The 19,726-nt window shown below is 39.0% G+C and overlaps 2 protein-coding genes across 5 annotated transcripts in view; both read right to left on the bottom strand.

Annotated features, from left to right (window-relative positions):
- The window catches only part of LOC117423412 (arf-GAP with coiled-coil, ANK repeat and PH domain-containing protein 2-like), a 44,461-nt gene extending 38,966 nt beyond the window's left edge, over positions 1 to 5,495 (bottom strand). For 2 of the 4 annotated variants that reach the window (XM_034928697.2, XM_058990397.1), the window contains exon 1: positions 4,979 to 5,491. In XM_034928697.2, the coding sequence (XP_034784588.2) occupies positions 4,979 to 5,031 (53 nt within the window). In that variant the 5' untranslated portion in view covers positions 5,032 to 5,491. Of the gene's footprint in view, positions 1 to 4,978 lie in introns of all 4 variants that reach the window. The other 2 variants (XM_058990396.1, XM_034928700.2) reach the window with 2 other exon arrangements.
- Positions 5,496 to 6,937: 1,442 nt separating this feature from the next.
- Positions 6,938 to 18,535, bottom strand: LOC117422965 (protein phosphatase inhibitor 2-like). Its single transcript, XM_034038228.3, has 5 exons — positions 18,201 to 18,535; positions 13,811 to 13,918; positions 12,866 to 12,946; positions 10,060 to 10,157; positions 6,938 to 8,185 (listed from the first exon to the last, which is right to left on the bottom strand). Exons 1-5 carry the CDS (start codon positions 18,335 to 18,337, stop codon positions 7,980 to 7,982), a joined length of 630 nt encoding a protein of 209 aa, XP_033894119.2. The 5' UTR covers positions 18,338 to 18,535; the 3' UTR covers positions 6,938 to 7,979.
- Positions 18,536 to 19,726: the final 1,191 nt, after the last annotated feature.

Genomic DNA, 19,726 nt, shown 5'->3' on the forward strand with positions numbered 1-19,726 from the left:
CTGTAGTTTTATTACAGTAGAAGGGATTCTATTAGACAGCTGAAATTTAGGCCAGCAGGTCCCTGGGTACTGCAGAAAGATGAAGTGCAATCATCCATATGATCCATAGTTCTGTCCCATTGGTGTTGTTATCACTCTGCTTGTGTACCATTTGTTAATCTCCATTGCAGAGGCAGACCTTAAAACAATACAGAGCTCTACAGGCATTACCAGTAATGGTTTTGCACCAGTGTTACTGGAATTAAAAACCAAATAAATAGGTATAAATTGTATATATATATATTTTTTTTTTACATTTTATATATATATATATATATATATATATATATCTATCTATATATATATATAATACATGGATGAAAAAAGGCATAATACCACAGTAGTGACGTCAAAAAGTGATAATTCCTCTAGAGGAAAATATACTTGAACTTTGACACAATCGACTCCCCGAGACCATCACTGTTAATTCAAATACAAAATGTCTCGTCTTCAATCACTCAACAACACCCACAGTACAGAAATGTTCATTAATGATCAACAAAATGAGAATACGTTAAAAAAAATGATGTAAATAGTATCTCAGAGAAACGAGAGGAACAGGAAATTAAAAACAAGGTAAAGGCAATCATCCAAATAAAGCTGAAGCACTAATGGATAACGACACAGAACGTCTGTACAGCACTGAAACACTACATTTAAAAAAACCTAACTGTACTGCTGAACCTCGTCTTCTTTAATATTAGCATCACAAGGGTATCCATGTATTATAAAAAATAACAGACGGGCCTCTTCAGTGAGTTACAGGAAAACAATTCCATCTGGGGTTTCTGTGACAGTTTATAAATTACTCAACCTTTGGTCTCGTAATTTATGACGTCACAGAAATCCTGGATGAAATTATTTTCCTGTAACTCACTGAAGCCCAATAAAAAGGAGCACAAAATAAAAAATATATTTTTCCAGTAACAAATTACAATACCTCCACCTCTAACAACCCACATGTACTGCTTTGCACAGCTTGGATCCAACATATTTGTTAGCTCAACACCAAATAAAGCACAAGATACAATCAAATTCACTGGGGAGGCTATGGTGTCTGCATGTGCTTGGTAAACTATTAAACAGGACTGTAACTCGACATTAGCAGTGTGATTTCAAAGGTCACTTGGGGGGGGCACAGTTAATTGCTGCCAAGCTTCAGTGCTTTAGTCTTGAAATCACTCCAGGACCAGTGCCTGGAACTCTGCCAACCAAAGCACAGGCTTAACAGTAAAAAACGGATTTGCAATAACATGATGTCCTGACTACCGGCCTATGTGTATAGTACAAAAATTAAATAACTCCTTCCTTTCCTTTCTGTGACACTGGATAATAAAACCGGGTTCAGTTTCAGCTTTTGCAAACCAGTAGGAAGACGTTATTGCCTTTATAGTGAGCAGGGTATCAAATAGCTGCTCCCATCACCATTTACTGCTGGAAAAACAAACTGCTTTTGATGAACAGCAAGAGAACGATCAATTGCCATCCTGAAACACACTGGCCGAGCATTGAAAGAATATTATAGGAACACTAGATTCTCAGCCTCATCACAATTCACCCCAGAGGACAGACCATTTAGTCTGAACACATAGCTAAACTACAATAAAACAATTCAAGAAGGCAAAGATCTGAAAGCACCTCAGATATTATTTCAGATGTATTTGTGTTTACAGCATCGAGCACTAGTACAGTACAAATCAGTGCTTCCTTGTAAACATTTTAATAGATGCAGAGATCCTAAATTTGAAATGAGGACACAGCAAACATTAATCAAGTCTCTCTCACTCTCTCACACACACTTCAGAATACAGCTAGGAATTTAAGTACAGCTACACAAATGAAAATATGTCAAGAATTGTGTTGTCCTTGTATTCTACTCTTTCTGTAAAGTTTTTCCATGCAACTCAGCCAAATTAAATACAGGGGTAGCAGGGATTGATGGTGTTGCAGACCTCAGCTCAACTTTATTAAGAACATTTTACTCACTCCCTTCTGGTAGTCGTATTAAACAGATTCCACTAGATATTATTTTGGAGGAAAACGCAGTGCGATATGGAATGGTACATACTGTATTATGCATGGTAAAAAAAAAAACTAAAACATAGCAATCTTCTGATATAGCAAGCTTCTGTAATTAAAAACATCAATAGTGACGTACGGTTTTACATCTTATACATCAACATCACTGGATGTTTGCAGATGCAAACTATAATGGTTGGCATCTTTCTCATGATCAAAGTGAAAACAGATTTTATTAAAAGATTCGTTTGCATACACCTCTGCTTGGGATAACTTCTCGCCTGGCCTCGGAAACAGTGAGAGCTTGCCAAACTTCAAAAGGAGCTTTGAAGAGCGTGGTTTTATTTTGCTCAAACATGAAACACACGTCTTCTTCCAGGACATTCCTGCCTATGAGGGGACGACAACTCCGTGAACCAAGCTGTACAGATGACTTTTATACACTAAAATAAATTAATATAAAACAGTGCAGTAGCCCGCAAAAAAAAAAAAATATCAGGGATTTTACAGCCTTAGAAATATTGATCTGAAACCACATTTCGTTATTACCACTAATGTTTTATATAAAGTCTTTTCATATCAGAAGTGGTTTTGCACCCACAAAAGGAACTGTGACTCAAACGCAGAACAAGCTATGAATGGCTTTGGTTTGCCACAGTACTGTAGATCCAGGTTTCCCTAAAAATATGGTCAGGGTCAAGGTTCAACAACCCGTTCTGGTACTGAAGGTCAATATAGGACCAGTTCCACCTCCTAAGTTGTGTCCTGGTGCTAGAGTCAAGATAAGGAAAAGTCTACCGCACCGCACTGCACAGCATGATAGTTTAGGATTAATACAGTAGTCTGGATAATGATTACTCTGTGGCTTTGCACAAATAGCAGCCTACAACTATATTGTGACTAGCCCTAAAAATACCCTTGGTGATAAAACAAAAATATGCACCTACTGTATACCACCCCCAACACTTCATTAATTTTTTACACTGAGGACATACTTCTAAAAGCATATTACTGTTCCTCCCTCTGCTGTTGTATCAGATTGGAGTATTACGTCACCCTCTCGTGGGACTCTGCCTCCTGTAACCAGGTCGCTCATCTCAGTTCCTGGCTTTCTTTACTGATGTTATTAACACTCCCAGGGACTGCGGTCCATGGCATGTCACCGCACAGTATACAGGGTGATTTGAAAGTAGGTTTACTACATCAACACACCATATCATTGATGTGGTAAACGTACTTTCTACTCGCCCTGTCCTTGTCAATATTTGTATGTGTACAGTAATCGCCAGATTTTAACTATTAGAGTTTACAAGTCCCCAATACAGTAGTTTTACCTCCCCGTTTTGTATGTCTTGGATGCCCACGATCTCTCCCTGCCCTTACTTAGGATCGGGAATGGTATATTCACACAACACAGTGTCATTTGGAATCTAATGGATTTTCATCGTAGAGGAGTATTCAACACAGAACCTTCTTTCTCAGTTTCCTGTCTGGTACTTTCGCACATCTGTACAGGGTGGCTCACCAGAATGTAAATGAGCTCTTTAAAACATAAGAGAGGAGCTAGCAACACACTGTAGTGAAAGTTGTTTGCATTAAATCAAAACAATGAAACGATACAGACGGATAGCAGAAATTAGACACAAACAACAACAGAAGTTCAGAGCTCCAAGTGCCTTTCACCTGGACATTAAACAACTCATAAACATTAACAAGTGCTGTTCAAAAAGAAAAATCAATCATTATTGGGTTCATGGCGACCAAGTTTCCAACACTGCTAATTTCAAGTCCTACAACTAACCCCCTGTGTGTGTAAAAATACTAACAACAAAATCTATATAAAGCAAACTATTGATTTAAGTTCAGAAGCTACTGTGCATATGAGTACTCATCACACACTCCACGCATCTAGTTTAGGAAAAAAAGAGTCACAGACACACCTGTGTAAAGATCTGTGACAGTTTGACCTGGGAAGATGGCCTGATGAAGCCAGCGTGCAGCATTGGGGCACCCTTTTTCTCCCTATTATCTCCTAACTAGAACACGGTCCCATACTCTCCCATTGTAGTGACATGCTCAAGAACTATGAAAACGATACTACTGGACAGCTTGTAAAAGCCATGTTATGGTTCTGCTATTTCAGTAACTGTAGAGCACACGCGGCAGGCACAGACTGAATTCTGTATCGTACACAGTATTATAGGCGTAAACAAGTAAACGCACAAGCGTGGGGGTAGAATCGTGAGATTTGAAGAGACTGCTTCAGTGGCCGGGGGTCATCTTTTGATAAAAGTACCATAATAAAGGATCTGGACTATGCAAATAGAACTTCGTGATCCGACAGCAAGAATCACAAGGCAAACAAACAACAGACTGAAGCACTTCGGGAACTGTGATATTATTACACCGCCTATATAGAAAATATGCGGGCTCACTAAACCCGTGTACAGGACCGCCCCACCGATGAAGTGCCAGCACTATCACCACTCAGTTATACAAACACAGATTGTATTGGTGGAAGAAAAACAAACCGATTTGGCATTAACTTCACTGATAATAATAATAATAATAATAATAATAATAATAATAACAATAATAACAAAAATGTATAGAAAATGTAATACCATTTTCCACTCCATAACATCCCCAAGTTAACTGCTATGTTTAACGTCCATTTATTATTGTATTGACTCATTGTATTATTATTAATATGATTAATAATAGTGTACAGTACTTCACAGCACAATGCATCCATGGCATGTTAAAACAGAGCTAGGCTCATTTTAATGACAGATAGGTGAAGCCTAATATCATGTTTGATTCATAAACAAAATGTGTAAAAAAATAAAAAGTCACCACCTTCGTAACTTGTACGAGATTATTAAAAAAATGTAGAGAGAGACTCGAGACTCTACTGTACCTGAATCTGGGAGAATCTTTGAGACATTCCTCAAAAGCCACTGTAACCTTCATGTTGTGTTAGCTAAAGATTAAAAACAAACTAAAACAAACACAAAACTAAGACAAAAGCAGCTGCCTTCTGTGTGTCTTTCGCAAAGAAACGTATATACAACGTTGGCTTTATTTTCCTTTAAAAAAAATACAATTAAATACAAATTTAAAAAAATGTAAATCTAATTTAAAAAATATATATATATATATATATAAACTAATAAAAAAACGAAGGTAATAAATGAGGTAAAATCCAAAGCAGGGTGAATCCAGTCATCGCAATGTTGTTGGGGATCGTAGATTTTCCACAGGCTGCTTATTTCTGCTTTGAAAACACCAACCGACCACTTCCAGCTTCCCAGCGTACAGCCATGGCGACGCGCTGACTGGGGCAAAGCCAACGAGAGCGTCGTCACCGGATACCAGAGGCAGGCCTTTCACCCCGCTTTCCGGGCCAGAGACTGACTGGAGGAACAGCCAACTGGAATGCCGTGTTTGTGATCAAAGGAGGCGGGTGTTATTCACACTGAATGGAAAAAATACCGTTTTAGCATCATTAAAATGGGATGTTTATGCATAAAACACCCACCATTCCCTTTATGTCCCGAAAAAATCTGTATAGGGATGTAGATGCTGTTTTATAACATGGAAAAGTGTCCAATTGTTGCATGTGCAATAAAAGATTGGTAAACTCAAGATTGCACAGTACTTCCTCTATATCTTATCACCATCTAGTTGTTGTTACACATTTTTAGATGTAATTTTGCTTTCAATGTTGCAAGGTACAAATGATTAAAAAAAACTATCAAACTGTCTATCTATCCATCCATCCATCCATCCATCCATCCATCTCCATGGTGTGTACCTGCTATGCACTACTATTTGGCTATGTCACAAATGTGGTGTTGTGAACAAACCCAGGAGACCATTTTTAATTTTAACTCTTGTCTGAAAACTTCCCTCCCAAACTGCTTAGATTCACAAATCAGTGATATGCTCCACCTGGTGGCCAGATTGCCCAAGGGCATAATGAGAACCTACACAGCAGGCCCTGGAGGGCCTTATTATGCTTAGCAAATGGTCAAGAGTTACAGGAAAAAGAGAAACCAGTTTGTTTGTTTAAAAATGAAAACTCATTAAATGCAGAGGACTTGGAGGTAAACACTCAGCAGACCTCTGTGTTTATTACAGTCCACAATGTTTACCTCTTGTTGCAAGACATCAAAACTAAAATTGTGTTTGCTATGTACTTCCACTTTGCTAGGTCTCACATGAGCTGTTTTCAAATACTTTAACAAATACTTTTACTATTAACAAAACAAATACAAAAACAGTCAGACATTCAAATTAAAACCACAGGAGAGCTATTCATTTTCACAAGTAAGCACATTACAGATGCAGTTTAAATAGTTGATAAATCCAGCGAGTCAGTCTGAAATCAACCAGTACTTTAAAAACAAAAAAATCAACTGTGGATCATTCTGGCAGCAAATAAAACACACACATAAATGTGAGAACCTCAGTTTTAATATTTCATACAAATAAAAGCAAAGTACGTTCAGCATAACATGAATCCATCTGATGTTGTTATCCAAGATTGAATAACTCTTAAGACTGGTGTATACCTTGTAGGTTTTAGACATTGGTATATTGAGCAATTTCAGATTCTTTTCAATGCCGGGCACGCCTGTTCACAAGATTGTAAGGGAATTGAAGAAAAACAAAAAAATGCTGCAGCATCAGCAGCACAACAGTGGACAAACCACTGCAAAAAAAACCCCCCAAAAACACAGTAATAGTAATAATGAAAAAGGCGTGCCTGAGGGTATGAAAACACCAAAGCAGCAACTAATAAAATAAGATGGCCCTACTATAGGCAGAGAATTCTTGTTCTAAAATTAAAAAAACAAACAAAAAAAAAAAGGTATCCAAGTGCATCATTTTATTAGCAGTCATAATAGCCATCATAATATAATTAAATTTCCACAAAGGCATAATTCCACATTAAAACAGCAAGTTAATCCCCCATTGCACTGTACACAGCTAAAGCAGCATACAATAATTCAGTGCCAATTTAACATACATAAGGTGTGACAATAGTTCTGAACATCTTTATGTTAGCAAACATGTCTACAGTGTTTTTGGTACACCCTCCTACTGTAATGTAAAATCATCTTTTAAAAAAGAAAAAAACACACATGGGTAGTAACAGTTAAGTTCAACCAGAACTGCTTCATTTTCAGTCCAGAACAATGCTTGCATTAGGTTCAGAACATCTTGGAGGACACAACAAAAATTAAAAATAAATGGTGCCTCTCTCAGAGGTGTTAGCGGATAGGCAGCCAAGACAAAGAGTGCTTTGACTGCTGTACTCATGTCGATGGAGTGGAGTTCACGTGGCAGGGCCCTTAGGCACTGGGATACACAGCATCAGGCAAGCATCCTTGGCCTGTGTCTGTTAACAGTCTTTTTTTCTTTCTTGCTAATAATACATTCTAAAGTTGGCAGCTGAAGAAACACGATGGTTTGTTCAATGTGCTCCATTACAGTGTTCATAAATACAGGTGTGAATGGCATAGCTGTGGAGCAGCAGTGTGTTCTTTGACCCAGCTCTGAAGCAACTATTACTTGCATCCCTAACGCGATGCTGCAGTTGTTACAGAGCTGGCTCGAAGACTCCCCCCCCCCCCCCCCCCCTTCTAGGAATCCTGCGATTCTAGTTCCTGGCTTTCAATAATTACTGCAAAAGACAAGAAAAAAAATAGAACACAACATGTTACATTAACCAATTGGAGAGATTGTGAATAAATGTGTGCCAGTGGTGCGGTTTTTTGAAGTGAATTATTGTCCCACAAGGATGAAGTTGAGCCCACCATACTAATTTCACACGGAAAAGAACCTGTCACAGTGCTACAGCACTAGCCATCACGACATTCCCTTCAGCAGCTCGGTTACTGTAAATCAAGCTGTCAAAGTTCACCTTGTGGAAGGTCTATGTGTATGTCCTCTGTCTCTGTCTCATCCTTCATCTCCTCGTCCCGATAATCCTCCTCCTCCTCCTCCTCCTCCTCCTCATCCTCCTGCAGCTCGGTAGCTATCAGCTGTTTCGCCAGCTTAATGTTCATGCCTTCATTATAGTGTATTTTCCTCTTCATTTCAAACTCATTCTTTTTCGCTACACACAGGAAAAGAAAGTCAGAAATTGCTTGAGGCTTTACAAAACAGTATGTAGGCTGCACTCATTGATTTTATATATAAAAAGGAAACAATCTTGTTTTCTCCTTTTTACAGCAAAATGCCTCAAACCAGGAAATAACTGTCTGTCCAATTCTGTAATTATTTCTCTTTACACAGCAAATCCACTGTAACTGGGTTTTAAAGTAATCATTCTTCTCATGTCATGTTTTATTTGTTTTGATAGCATACCCTTATTGTACCTTTTTCAATGTCATTATGATCAACTCAAAGATTTCCTACAAGGTAAAATTAATCAAACAGAAAATGGGTGTGCACTGCACTCTGCTGGATGAATTGGAGATGTGCATCATGCTTACCTGCAGTAGGGGCATGCTACACTTTGCATATGGTCACTCAAAATGCTTTTGTCTTGGTAAAGGTCAGGAAGGATTTAATCATTGCATAGCCAGAACTGAACAGCAACAGCCAACACCAAAACTGACCTGGAGCCACATACAGTTAAAATACTACTTTCACAGGGGCTCCCGAGTGGTGCATGCAGTAAAGGCGCTCCACGTGGAGTGCAGGACGCGCCCTATAGTCTGGACATTGCCGGTTCGAGTCAAGGCTATTCCATTGCCGACCGAGGATGGGAGCTCCCAAACATCTGAGTACCAAGTAAATACAAAAAAACTTGCATGTCCATTTAAAGTTGAACTAAAATATATGATTAAAACCTTTCAGTGTTAAAAAGGTCTGACCTTCAATACTGTCTGATACTTGCATTAGAGCATGAGATTGGCCCTGTCCTGCCCAGATCTGATTACTGATAGTCAGCCCACCTTAGAACCTTAGAAGCATGATAATAATGCTGCTTTTTTTTTTTTTTTTTTTTTTTTAAAGGAGTTATTTCACCATCACCAAATGACTGTACATTATATACAGAGACGAGCAACTCTAAATCAAATAATTCTTACATCAGTGTTTTGCTGATCCATCTGTTTAAATCTCCCTGCCTCCAGGCATGTTTACAGTTCACTAATGCAATAAACACACTGTCTAATTTCAATGCTCTTCATTTTCTGTAACCCTTTTTAACAGCATTGTTTGGTTGTTTCAGTCATTGCCCGTTGTATGTAGCTAAAAGACCTTTATTTAATTAGGTGTCGTTTTAATCAGTTAGATTAAAAAGGTTGCGTCAGACACGACTACCGGGTAATCCATTATAAATCCTCCATTCACAAAGAAATTCATTAAAACAATACACTGGTGCTGTACACAAATGGAATTTAATTCAAAACAGAATGGAAAAGCTGGCAAGGCTAAACATGGTTTTAACTTTTTTTTTTTCAGCAGTAGGTTATCCAAGGATACTGTACTTTAATGATTCTTTGTTATTCAATAAAATGAATCCTTTCTGAAGTGAAAATAATTTTAGCTAGTTTTCCTTTTTTTTTTTTTTTACTTGTCTATTTATATTTATTTTCAATTAATTGTACAGAATGTCTTTTGAAAGAATTTATATATATATATATATATTATATATATATATATATATATATATATATATATATATATATATATATATATATATATATATATATATAATGTATGAACATTTATCAGTAAACTTACATAACTAATTAAAATAATAGCAAGAAAGAAAACTTAATACAAGTACTTTACACTTATTTTTGTTTTGGATTAAAAAATTGAGGAGTAGAAATGAATCCTAAAATAAGAACCAGGGAATATAAACTTATATTATTAGGACCTTTACAGCCGTAAAACGCAGACAACTCAACGGCCTGCAAATTAAATACTACAGGAATGTGTAACAAAATCTCAGTTGAGAGCACAAGGATTTCCCACCTTCTTCTTCCGGAGACAGCTCCTCGTCCTCTTCCTCGCTGCTCTCTTCCTCCTCCCTCATGAAAATTTTGGGATCTTTGCCTTCTGCTGCCGCCAGCCTGCAAAATTCAGGATTAGTGAGAGAAACTCAAACGTCACAGCAGGTCAGACGACTCCAGACATCCTCCTCTCTGCTGCCTCTGCCATGCCGAGCAGAGCAGGAAATGTAATAACACGGTTTCCAACCTTATTCAGTATGTTTGCATGGTTTCAAGCAATACGATTTCTTGGCAAGCAGAGCAAGTGTTCGGAATACAGGATTCACATGGAAAACGGGATTTCAAAATCTCATTGTTCAGTTTTGCGCATGCTAAGTTTTACATGACGGTGAAATCCGATTAGAAAAAGGGATTCGAAACAGGTTATGCAATTGCGGATTACTAGGCTCAACTTGATTCCTAAATCTCAATTTACAAGACTGTTCTAATGGTTTAGTAATCAGATTATAACAGGATTTTATGTGCCAGGTAAACTCTAATCCAAGTAAATATATGTTCCTCTTAGTCAAATTCCACCAGCTAGGTTAAGATTACCCTTGCACAGATCTAACAAAGAATATATTTTCTTGATTAAACAAACAAACAAACAAAAAGATATCCAGATGTCAACAAAATTTGTTTTAATGTTTAAAAAATGTGTAGGATGTGATCTTCACACATTTGCATCATGCATGCAAGTTCCCAACAAAATAAAGTGAGAACACAACACAAATAATACATAGTTTTGACCTATATTTGTAGCAGGAATGTATTTGTTTAAACTGTCAAAAGAAACAGAAAAAAAAAATGTTGAAGCCTTCACTGCATGTTTCAATTTAGCCACCAGCTACTGGTAAAAATACATTAAAAAATAAATAAATAAATAATAATAAAAAAAAATAGTAACAAAGGAAGTCAAATAATGGAAGACTGGCAGCTATTTCCCATCTCAGTGCTTCTTCATGGAATGACAAAGCAACCCCAGAACTGAAGACAATAGCTCAGGCCCGCTGGGTAAGGTTTCAGGCCAGCCGCTGACAAACCCATCAGAGCCAGTCAGCTGTGCCTGCAGCATCGCTCCAGTTTCAGGTTTTGCTAATAATCTGAGCACAGCAGTGCAGTTTGTCATCTGCATTGCTTTCCGTGCAGCAAGCAATAGAAATCAGTTCAAGGCTTTCTTTAGAATGTGTTGAAATTTGTGATCTAATTTCCTAACCGACTATTTTTTCCCCACAAACAGAGACGACAATATATTTGTACTGTATATTAAGAGATTAATTTATATAATCCAATTCAAAATGCATATCTACCTGACCCCATTTATGTTACTTGTGGTTGAAAAGGCAGTAGTAACCTGAAAAAAATAAGTCTTTACAAAGCAAAGGCTTCATGGTTTAAAAAAGTTTTACAAATACATACGGTACTGTTTTAGTTTCCAGCATCATAAATTGAAGAATTGAAGCACTATTTATGATCCATAAATGTTTCCCACCCAGTAATACAACCTACCCCAACCATTACTGTAGCCAACACCATGTTTATAAATGTAATGAAAATGCAAGAGTGTCCGCAATGTTTCAGAACACCATGTCCTTGGATCGGCAGGAAACATCCTGGTGCCAGCAATGTGCAAAACACAGATGATAATTTACAGTTAAAAATACTTACTAGCGTATGACAAGAGACATCTGTGAATATCAGCATTTCCACTGTCAGGGGTTTTCTGCATGCTTTTTGCAGGGACCAGATTTATTTATTTTTTGCTTCAGGATTTCAAATAAATAATACTACTAATAATAATTTTAAAAAAAAAGAGAAGCAGCAGCTAAACAAAGACCTTCTCAAAGGTCTAAGTTAGAGCACTCCCAGAACCTTATGAAATGTTACTGCCTTGGTAGCACCCCTTGAAAAAACAGTTTTGCAGTATGTTGTCGAATGCAACTTTGCAGAAATAAAGCAAAATAATCAGTAGGGAAGTTACTAAAGTACATTTTTACCATTCGAGAAATATAGCCAAACTTGGACCAATTATTTCCATATCTGATAGCGAGAGACTAATGCATGCCTTTGTTTCATCTAGAACGGATTATTGTAATGCACATTTTTTCTGGTGTCCCAAAACATTGGTATCCCGCTTGCAGTTTGAATACCACCGCTAGAATTCTGACTAAAACCAAGAAAAGTGAACATATTACCTCTGTTATGGCCTCTTTACATTGGCTCCCTGTGTAGCATAGAATTGATTTTAAGATTTCGCTGTTAACTTACATGGCCCTGAATGGATTAGCACCTAGTTTATTTGCAGGAGTTACTGACCCGGTATCTTCCAAACCGCACTCTGAGATCACAGGATGCGGGGCTGCTGGTTATTCCCAGGGTCAGCAAAAGCAACATGGGAGGTAGGGCTTTTTCTTGTAGAGCTCCGAAATTATGGAATGCTCTGCCTTCGTTTGTCAGGGAAGCTGGGGTCATTACAGTTTTCAAGTCAAGACTAAAAACGCACTTTTATAAAATGGCTTTCTTATCTTAGTGGGTTTTAATGTAACTTTAAAATTGTTGCTTTTGTATTATGTGTATACTGTTATTTAAATGGTCTGACTGTGGCAGTTTTATGTGTGACATGCTATACAAAAGTATTGTGGTTTGTTTTTTTCTTCTGCTATGTACTGTACGGTGTATTGCGATACTTTTGTATAAAAAGCGCTATATAAATTAAATAAATTAAATAAATAATTGCTTCGAATCTCAAACAAGTTTCAGAAAAGAACCTTCTCTTAGACCATACTTACTGCTGTGCCAAATCCTTAGCAGCAATTGCTTCATTTGATTCAGAATCACTCACAGCCCCTTCGTCATCATCCCCTATCATTCTGTAAAGGACAGATAGAGAGGAGTAGAGCTGTGTGTTACTTATAGGGACACAAGAAAGGATTATTTATAAAAAAAAACCAAAAAAAAAAAAACAACTTTGATCCTCATGGTGACAGTCTGGCTGAGTGGTGTCATCAGAACCAGGAAATGAACACACAGCACTACAAGTGAAATAATGAATGCAAGCGCTGCTGCGCGGTTTATTAATTACAGGACAATAAAAGGTTTTAACAAACACAAAAACACTTTGTAAAACACTAACACACAGGGACGAACACTAAACAAACAAGTACCGTGCTGGTCCTCCAGCACCACGTAGCAATTGATTATTTACTTTATCTCCTCACTCTCTCCCGTTCTTTCACCCTGAACACACCCATTTATATCCCGTGCAGCCATCTCTATTCACCAACATTAACACACCACACGCAACATACAACACAGAAATGCACACAGGGGCGGGGCACATTGCCACACTCATATGAAACTACTCACCTACTGGGTAGTTGGTCATCTCACATAATGGTAAATTCAATAAATCTAGTTTTCCCCCATTACACAACATTTCCCTACCAGAACATACTGTATGAGCCAGGTGCTGCAGAAAATTTTATACACTTCATCTGCTCTGTATTTTGCAACAGTGCACTGCAATTGCTATTGCAGCTGGGCAACCCTTTATGGAAGGCTTTGTTTAACTTAAGGGTCAAAGTCGAAAGCTCCAATGTAAGATAAAAACATTTATTACATTACTGGTGAAGTTGGATTTACATGCATGAAATGCGTGTTCTAGCTGTAATGAGGGACAAACAAAATTGCAGTAATTATCGGTTTAATTACGGCAATTATCTGTGTCTTGTTACCTGTTGTAAGGTGTGTTGGGCTCGTCGATTTTCATCAAGCCATAATCCTTATCTGCGGGGTGGTAGGTAGCCAAGATGTTCATTTCGTCCCATTTTTGTGACTTCTTTCTGAAACAAAATTCATAAATCGACTACTTTTACATACGCAAATATACTGTAACTCTGAATTCAAGAAAATGAATGCAGGAGATCCCAGTTTCCATCTCCCCAGAATTCTACTCTTGCAAAAAAAAAAGAAAATAATGGACAACTCAATGCTCGGTTTACATTTAATTCAAGTTCCACTGACTAAACATATTTATTGGTGCTGTGAATGTGACACGGTACCAGGTAATTCTCTGTGACAGCGCACATTATCAAAGGATTGCAATTTAGTCTGACCCCATTAGAATAATATAATTTTAACAAAGAAGATGATATGCAGTCAACGCAGTGAGGGGTGGATCCTGTTACAGATTAGTATCGGAATATGGCTTTAAATGACATGAATTGGATCAGTCTCAGCCACAACAGATTAGCCGTCAAAGATTTCAGCCCGTAGAGCTGGCAATCATTTGTGAAATGAGGACCTTGAATATATAGTAATGTCATCCACTGTGACTATGAAAGCAGCTCCAAGCTCACTGGTAAAACTAAATAGCACACACTTTATTAGACATGGGTTTACCCTGAATAGCCCAATGTAAAATTACAACAGTAAACACAGCTACTTTTCTAGACGAGCATCAATTACATAATGAATATCTTTTTGTTTTTAAATATACATTATACAATTTCAGAACCAAGTGGTTTTGTTTTTCTTTTGAGAACAGTGACGCGGCACTGCAGGTCAAGAACAATATATCCAGTTGAGTTACTAACTGCCATCTGCCCCTGAACTGTGCTCCTTTCTGTTTTTCCACACAATAAATCTGCTTCAATCCAGAGCAGCCCAGCCTGAAACTCCCTCTTACTCACCTCCCCGAGGTGACAGGCAAGGAAATACACAGCCACTGGCATAAACCCTTTTTTAAAAGAATATTATTATTAACAGTACTTACAAATGTGTTTACCAACAAAATGTTGAGTCCTCAGGAAACAAGGTAATGAAATTATATAAATCTGTTTTGGGTTGTTTTTTTTGGACCACCTGATCAGAAAACGCCCTGTGACCTTTATTTCTCTGTTGTGGGGAAGATAATTGGATATAATGGATCATCATATTCCTCTAAATTTGACCTCACTTGAATATAAAAGTACCTGATTCCCAGACACTGCAGTATGTGTAAGATTGTAAAACTGCAGTAATAAAAAATGGATGGCAGTACTGTAACTGTGCAGAGAAATGTCCACGCAGATGTCCCGATAGACAGACATAGTTAGATTGAATCATGCCAAAAGGAGCATGCTTTTCTATTGTGTACATACACAAACACTGAACAGCACAGACTTTCCCTTTGGAACATTCAGTTAGCAACTGCTTTGGTCAAACCTTCTGGATTTATTTGCCAAACCACTATCAGGCATTTTAATCTCATTAGTGTTCTCAAAATGAGAACTATAATTTCTCCCCACCTCACCACACCCTGCCCGACACGAGAAAAGCAACTGTCAAACTTTAAGGTTGTGCAATAGAGTGCTCATTTTGAAAAACAACAGTTTTTACTTCAAAATGACATTCACCAGGTTGGTTCACATCCGTTTCAAATCGTACAGTTCTAACTGGGTGGTTCACATTCACTGCTCATTTGCAACCCATGTAAACTGCTGCAGTGGCCTACTTTCTTTCAATAGGTTCCTAAATCCTTTTTGCCAGACTGCAGTTTGTTCTAAACTTTGCTTGCTGTCTGCCTTCTTATGTACCTGTACTTGTACCTGAGCCAACAGCCCAGTCCTGCTGACTTTGCACTGGCTTCCAGTTGCACTGCCCTACCTTGCAGTCCGATGTTTAACTTCTGTGCACCTCAATGACCTTCTTGTATCTGTTTATTTACACCCCGGGCAGATCTGTCAGATTGGTGCTGCTAGCTCCCTTGATCTGTCAGATTGGTGCTGCTAGCTCCCTTGATCTGTCAGATTGGTGCTGCTAGCTCCCTTGATCTGTCAGATTGGTGCTGCTAGCTCCCTTGCTATTCCATCTGTCAGGCTGAAATCAGGAGGATGAGGAGCAGGGCTTTTCTGTCACTTTGCACCCAAGGGGTTTTGGGTCTTGCATCCTTGGGTTGATACTCAAAATAATCTCATTTGATATATTTGACAAATTCCGATGCATTTGAGAAAGATCTGTTCGCCAAGGGAAGCCCATAGTGTAGTCTGTGAAGCACATAACGTTGCTCTACAGAAGGCACAGTTTCTGTGCGATACTTATGTAACTCCTCATCCCTGTGGACTGGATATTGGATAACATTTTTAGAATGTAGAGACTATTTTTATACAGAGGAGGCTTACTTTTGGGATTTGGGAGTACTAGTCACTGCTAGCATTTCCTTTTTTTTTTTTTAAATTTAGTCGTTGCCAATTAGTTTTTATTATTTTGTCCTCAATTTGAAATGCCCAATTATTTTTTAGGCTCAGCTCACCGCTACCACCCCCGCGCTGACTCGGGAGGGGCGAAGATGAACACACGCTGTCCTCCGAAGCATGTGCAGTCAGCCGCCCGCTTCTTTACACACTGCGAACTCACCGTGCAGCCGCCTCAGAGCTACAGCGTCGCAGGACAACGCAGCTCTGGGCAGCTTATAGGCAAGCCCGCAGGCGCCCGGCCAGACTACAGGGGTCGCTGCTGCACGGTGAGCCGAGGACACCCTGGCCGACCTAACCCTCCCTCCCCCCGGGCGACGCACGGCCAATTGAGCGCCACCCCCTGGGAGCTCCCGTCCACGGTCGGCTGTGGAATAGCCTGGACTCGAACCGGCAACGTCCAGGCTATAGAGCGCATCCTGCACTCTAGCGAGTGCTTTTACTGGATGCGCCACTCGGGAGCCCCAGCATTTCCTTTTATTTATTTATTTTTTTACTTTTGAATGCAAGCTTTAACCACATGTAGATCTGAAGTGAAAAAGACTCGATAACTGTGAAATTAAAACCTGACTGCGGTTTTTCTGAAGAAGGCAGGAGTATGAATGCTTACAGTATGGTTTGAACACAACCTGCCAGGACAGTCAAAGGGAAACTTGTCTATTCACTTCACCAGGCAGCCTTCAGTGCATGAATACACAAACACACAGAACACCGATAAATAATCAATACCAGACTGTTATGGCAAGCCCATGGTTTTACATGGTGTTGGATCTAACCTACAAAGAAGTTTGATCATCCAGAATTTTTTGGGTTGTCAGTAGTTTGATAGTGAATTTTTTCAATGCAAGTACATTTTCAGGGAATGATCCATTGGTCAAATGGAACAAGCAAATGGTTATGGTATGGCATTGCTGATTGGCTGAAGGTCTGTACCATGTGTGTGAATTCTGCAGAAATCAATGACAGCCTGACAACCTCTTTACATGCTGTAAATCCAGTCCTTACAGTGTACAAAAGTACTCCACAAAAAGCACAGGTTTAAATGACAACTTTCCATTACTAGTAGATGTAAAACAACCACTGGCTGTACCGTGTACAGAGCAATCACTGAAATATGATCACAGGTGCGGTCCACAAGTGCACTGCACTGGACAGCAGATTGAAAAAAAACAAACCAGTATTTATTCACTAGTTGAAACAAAACCCAAGAGCCAATTGGGTCCTACAGACAACCACATCACCCAGCTTCAAACACATCTGTATCTTGACATTCATCACATCAGCATGACATGCTTGTGCTGCCCCACTCCATCTCCCCTAGCAATGCGTGGATTTCTTGCAATACAAACTATTCGCTGTCAACTCAATATGCAGGAGAGTCATACAGACTCACAGTCATACAATATTTACACCACTGTGATGTAAATAGAGATACCTGAACCTGTCAACCACACTGTTTATGATGGTACTGTTATAACCTAGACTTACTATTACTTTTTAAAATGTACTATTACTATTGCCACTCAGCACAGCGTTAATTTTGCAGGTGCTCATGATGCAGTAAAAAAAAAAAAAAAAAATTACACTGCTCACATCGCTATTATTAGTAACAACAATAATACAAGCCATCGTTCACAGCGCTGCTGCTATACAACACAGTGCTGGTGCGTAGTTGTACAACAGTCTGTATATACATTACAGTACTCTTCCAACAAACGTTCAAATAGTTACAGGTATTTATTTTTAAGAAACACATTCAGGAAGGCGCTCTACATGTTGTTTCAAATAGCTTGTTTAAACTGAATCAAGTAACACCACAACGGTCACTTGCTGTACTTTTATTTTTATTTTTAAGTTATATATCTCGTCTCGAATACGGCGCTGCACTTACTGCTGATCCTCTTCGCCGGGCTCTGGAGCCTCTCTCTCCCGCTTCTCTACCGCCGGCTTTACCTCAGCCTCGGCCTCGGCGCAAATCCGGTGGCTCTTGTTTTTCAGAATACCCTTAATGGGCTGGGGAGATGCCATTCCACGGTCTTCTTGCGCTCTGCTAGCTCGCCCTCTCTGCGCTGTATTATTAGTCCTGTCTTGCGCGGGTTTGATACAGTCAGTACCTAAATTATGAATTCCCAAGTAGCAGCCGTGTGTTTCACCACGTCCCTATTTCCGACGCGCACTCCCACAAAGTGTCTGGCGCTGTACTCACATCCTGCTCTAATGAGCATCCTCCCCCCACCCCCGCCCTTTGGAGACTCGCGAGATTCAGTGAGGCCGTTTCTATAGCAATCAAAAAACGCCAGAGCCGAACGGCTAGCCATATTAGTAGTGGCAAACCGAATCTATTATATCATGTGCTCACAAAGTATGCTTTAAAATGACTTAACAAGAAGTCTTGTCGGGAACTAAACCTTCACTTGCACTTTGGTGATACATGCAAAGGAACACAGTGATTGTTTTAAACTCAATAACAAGGTATGGGAAAACCTACAGACTTTTAAATCATGTAGGGGCTGTACTATAAGATATGTCCTTGACCGCCATATATCTGTGTGATCGTTATTTGTATTGAGTATAAATAAAGCCATGTGTAGGGTCTACCAGCAGCTGTTTCCTTTATGCCAGTAAACTTGTTCCAAAGGTCACAGGTTGGAATGAACGCTGTATTCAGTCTCCCTGCTCTGTTTATTTGTTTATTTAGCAGACGCCTTTATCCAAGGCGACTTATAGAAACTAGGATGTGTGAATTATGCGTCAGCTGCAGAGTCACTTACAACTACGTCTCACCTGAAAGACGGAGCACAAGGAGGTTAAGTGACTTGCTCAGGGTCACACAATGAGTCAGTGGCTGAGGTGGGATTTGAACCGGGGACCGCGTGATTATAAGCCCTTTTCTTTAACCACTGGACCACACAGCCTCCTGTATGTAGCAGACCAGCTGTAGAAGTAAACGTTGCAATTTGAAACTGTCAGGTTAAAGTACTGGAAAATGTCTGCTTTTGTTATTCGTATATTACGTAAATGTTTTTAATTTTTCTTTTAATTGATATTATTTGAATCATGTGCGTGCGTCGGGCTTTCTACAATTGGGATGTTTTTTTTTTATTTTTTTTTTTACATAGTCGCAGCTCTTACGGTACACATTCTTCTCTTTTGTGTTACAGCCTAAGGAATTAAAATAAAACAGAGTAGAATCCACATACATATCACTGTACCTTATTGGTTGGTACAGACAGTAGAGTGGCCTACAGTTTTCCATATCTATCTGTACTGTAACTGCAGTCTGAACTTAAATATATGTAATGTACGTCCTTGCTGCTGGAGCCTCATACAAAGGATATTATAATCTTTGAAATCCAAAACTAATACAAAAAAGGCCAGCCCCACCCCCCACCTCATACTGCATCAGCTCCCAGTTAA

The sequence above is a fragment of the Acipenser ruthenus genome, chromosome 17, assembly GCF_902713425.1.
Source record: "Acipenser ruthenus chromosome 17, fAciRut3.2 maternal haplotype, whole genome shotgun sequence".
Classification (NCBI taxonomy): domain Eukaryota; kingdom Metazoa; phylum Chordata; class Actinopteri; order Acipenseriformes; family Acipenseridae; genus Acipenser; species Acipenser ruthenus.

Excerpts from the sequence above, each read along its gene's own strand:
- LOC117422965 (XM_034038228.3), bottom strand. The coding sequence starts at position 18,337 with ATGGCATCTCCCCAGCCCATTAAGGGTATTCTGAAAAACAAGAGCCAC. Across the intron at positions 13,919-18,200 it reads CCCGGCGAAGAGGATCAGCA|AAAGAAGTCACAAAAATGGG; the intron begins GTAAGTGCAGCG and ends ATTTTGTTTCAG. Across the intron at positions 8,186-10,059 it reads GCTGTCTCCGGAAGAAGAAG|CGAAAAAGAATGAGTTTGAA; the intron begins GTGGGAAATCCT and ends TCCTGTGTGTAG.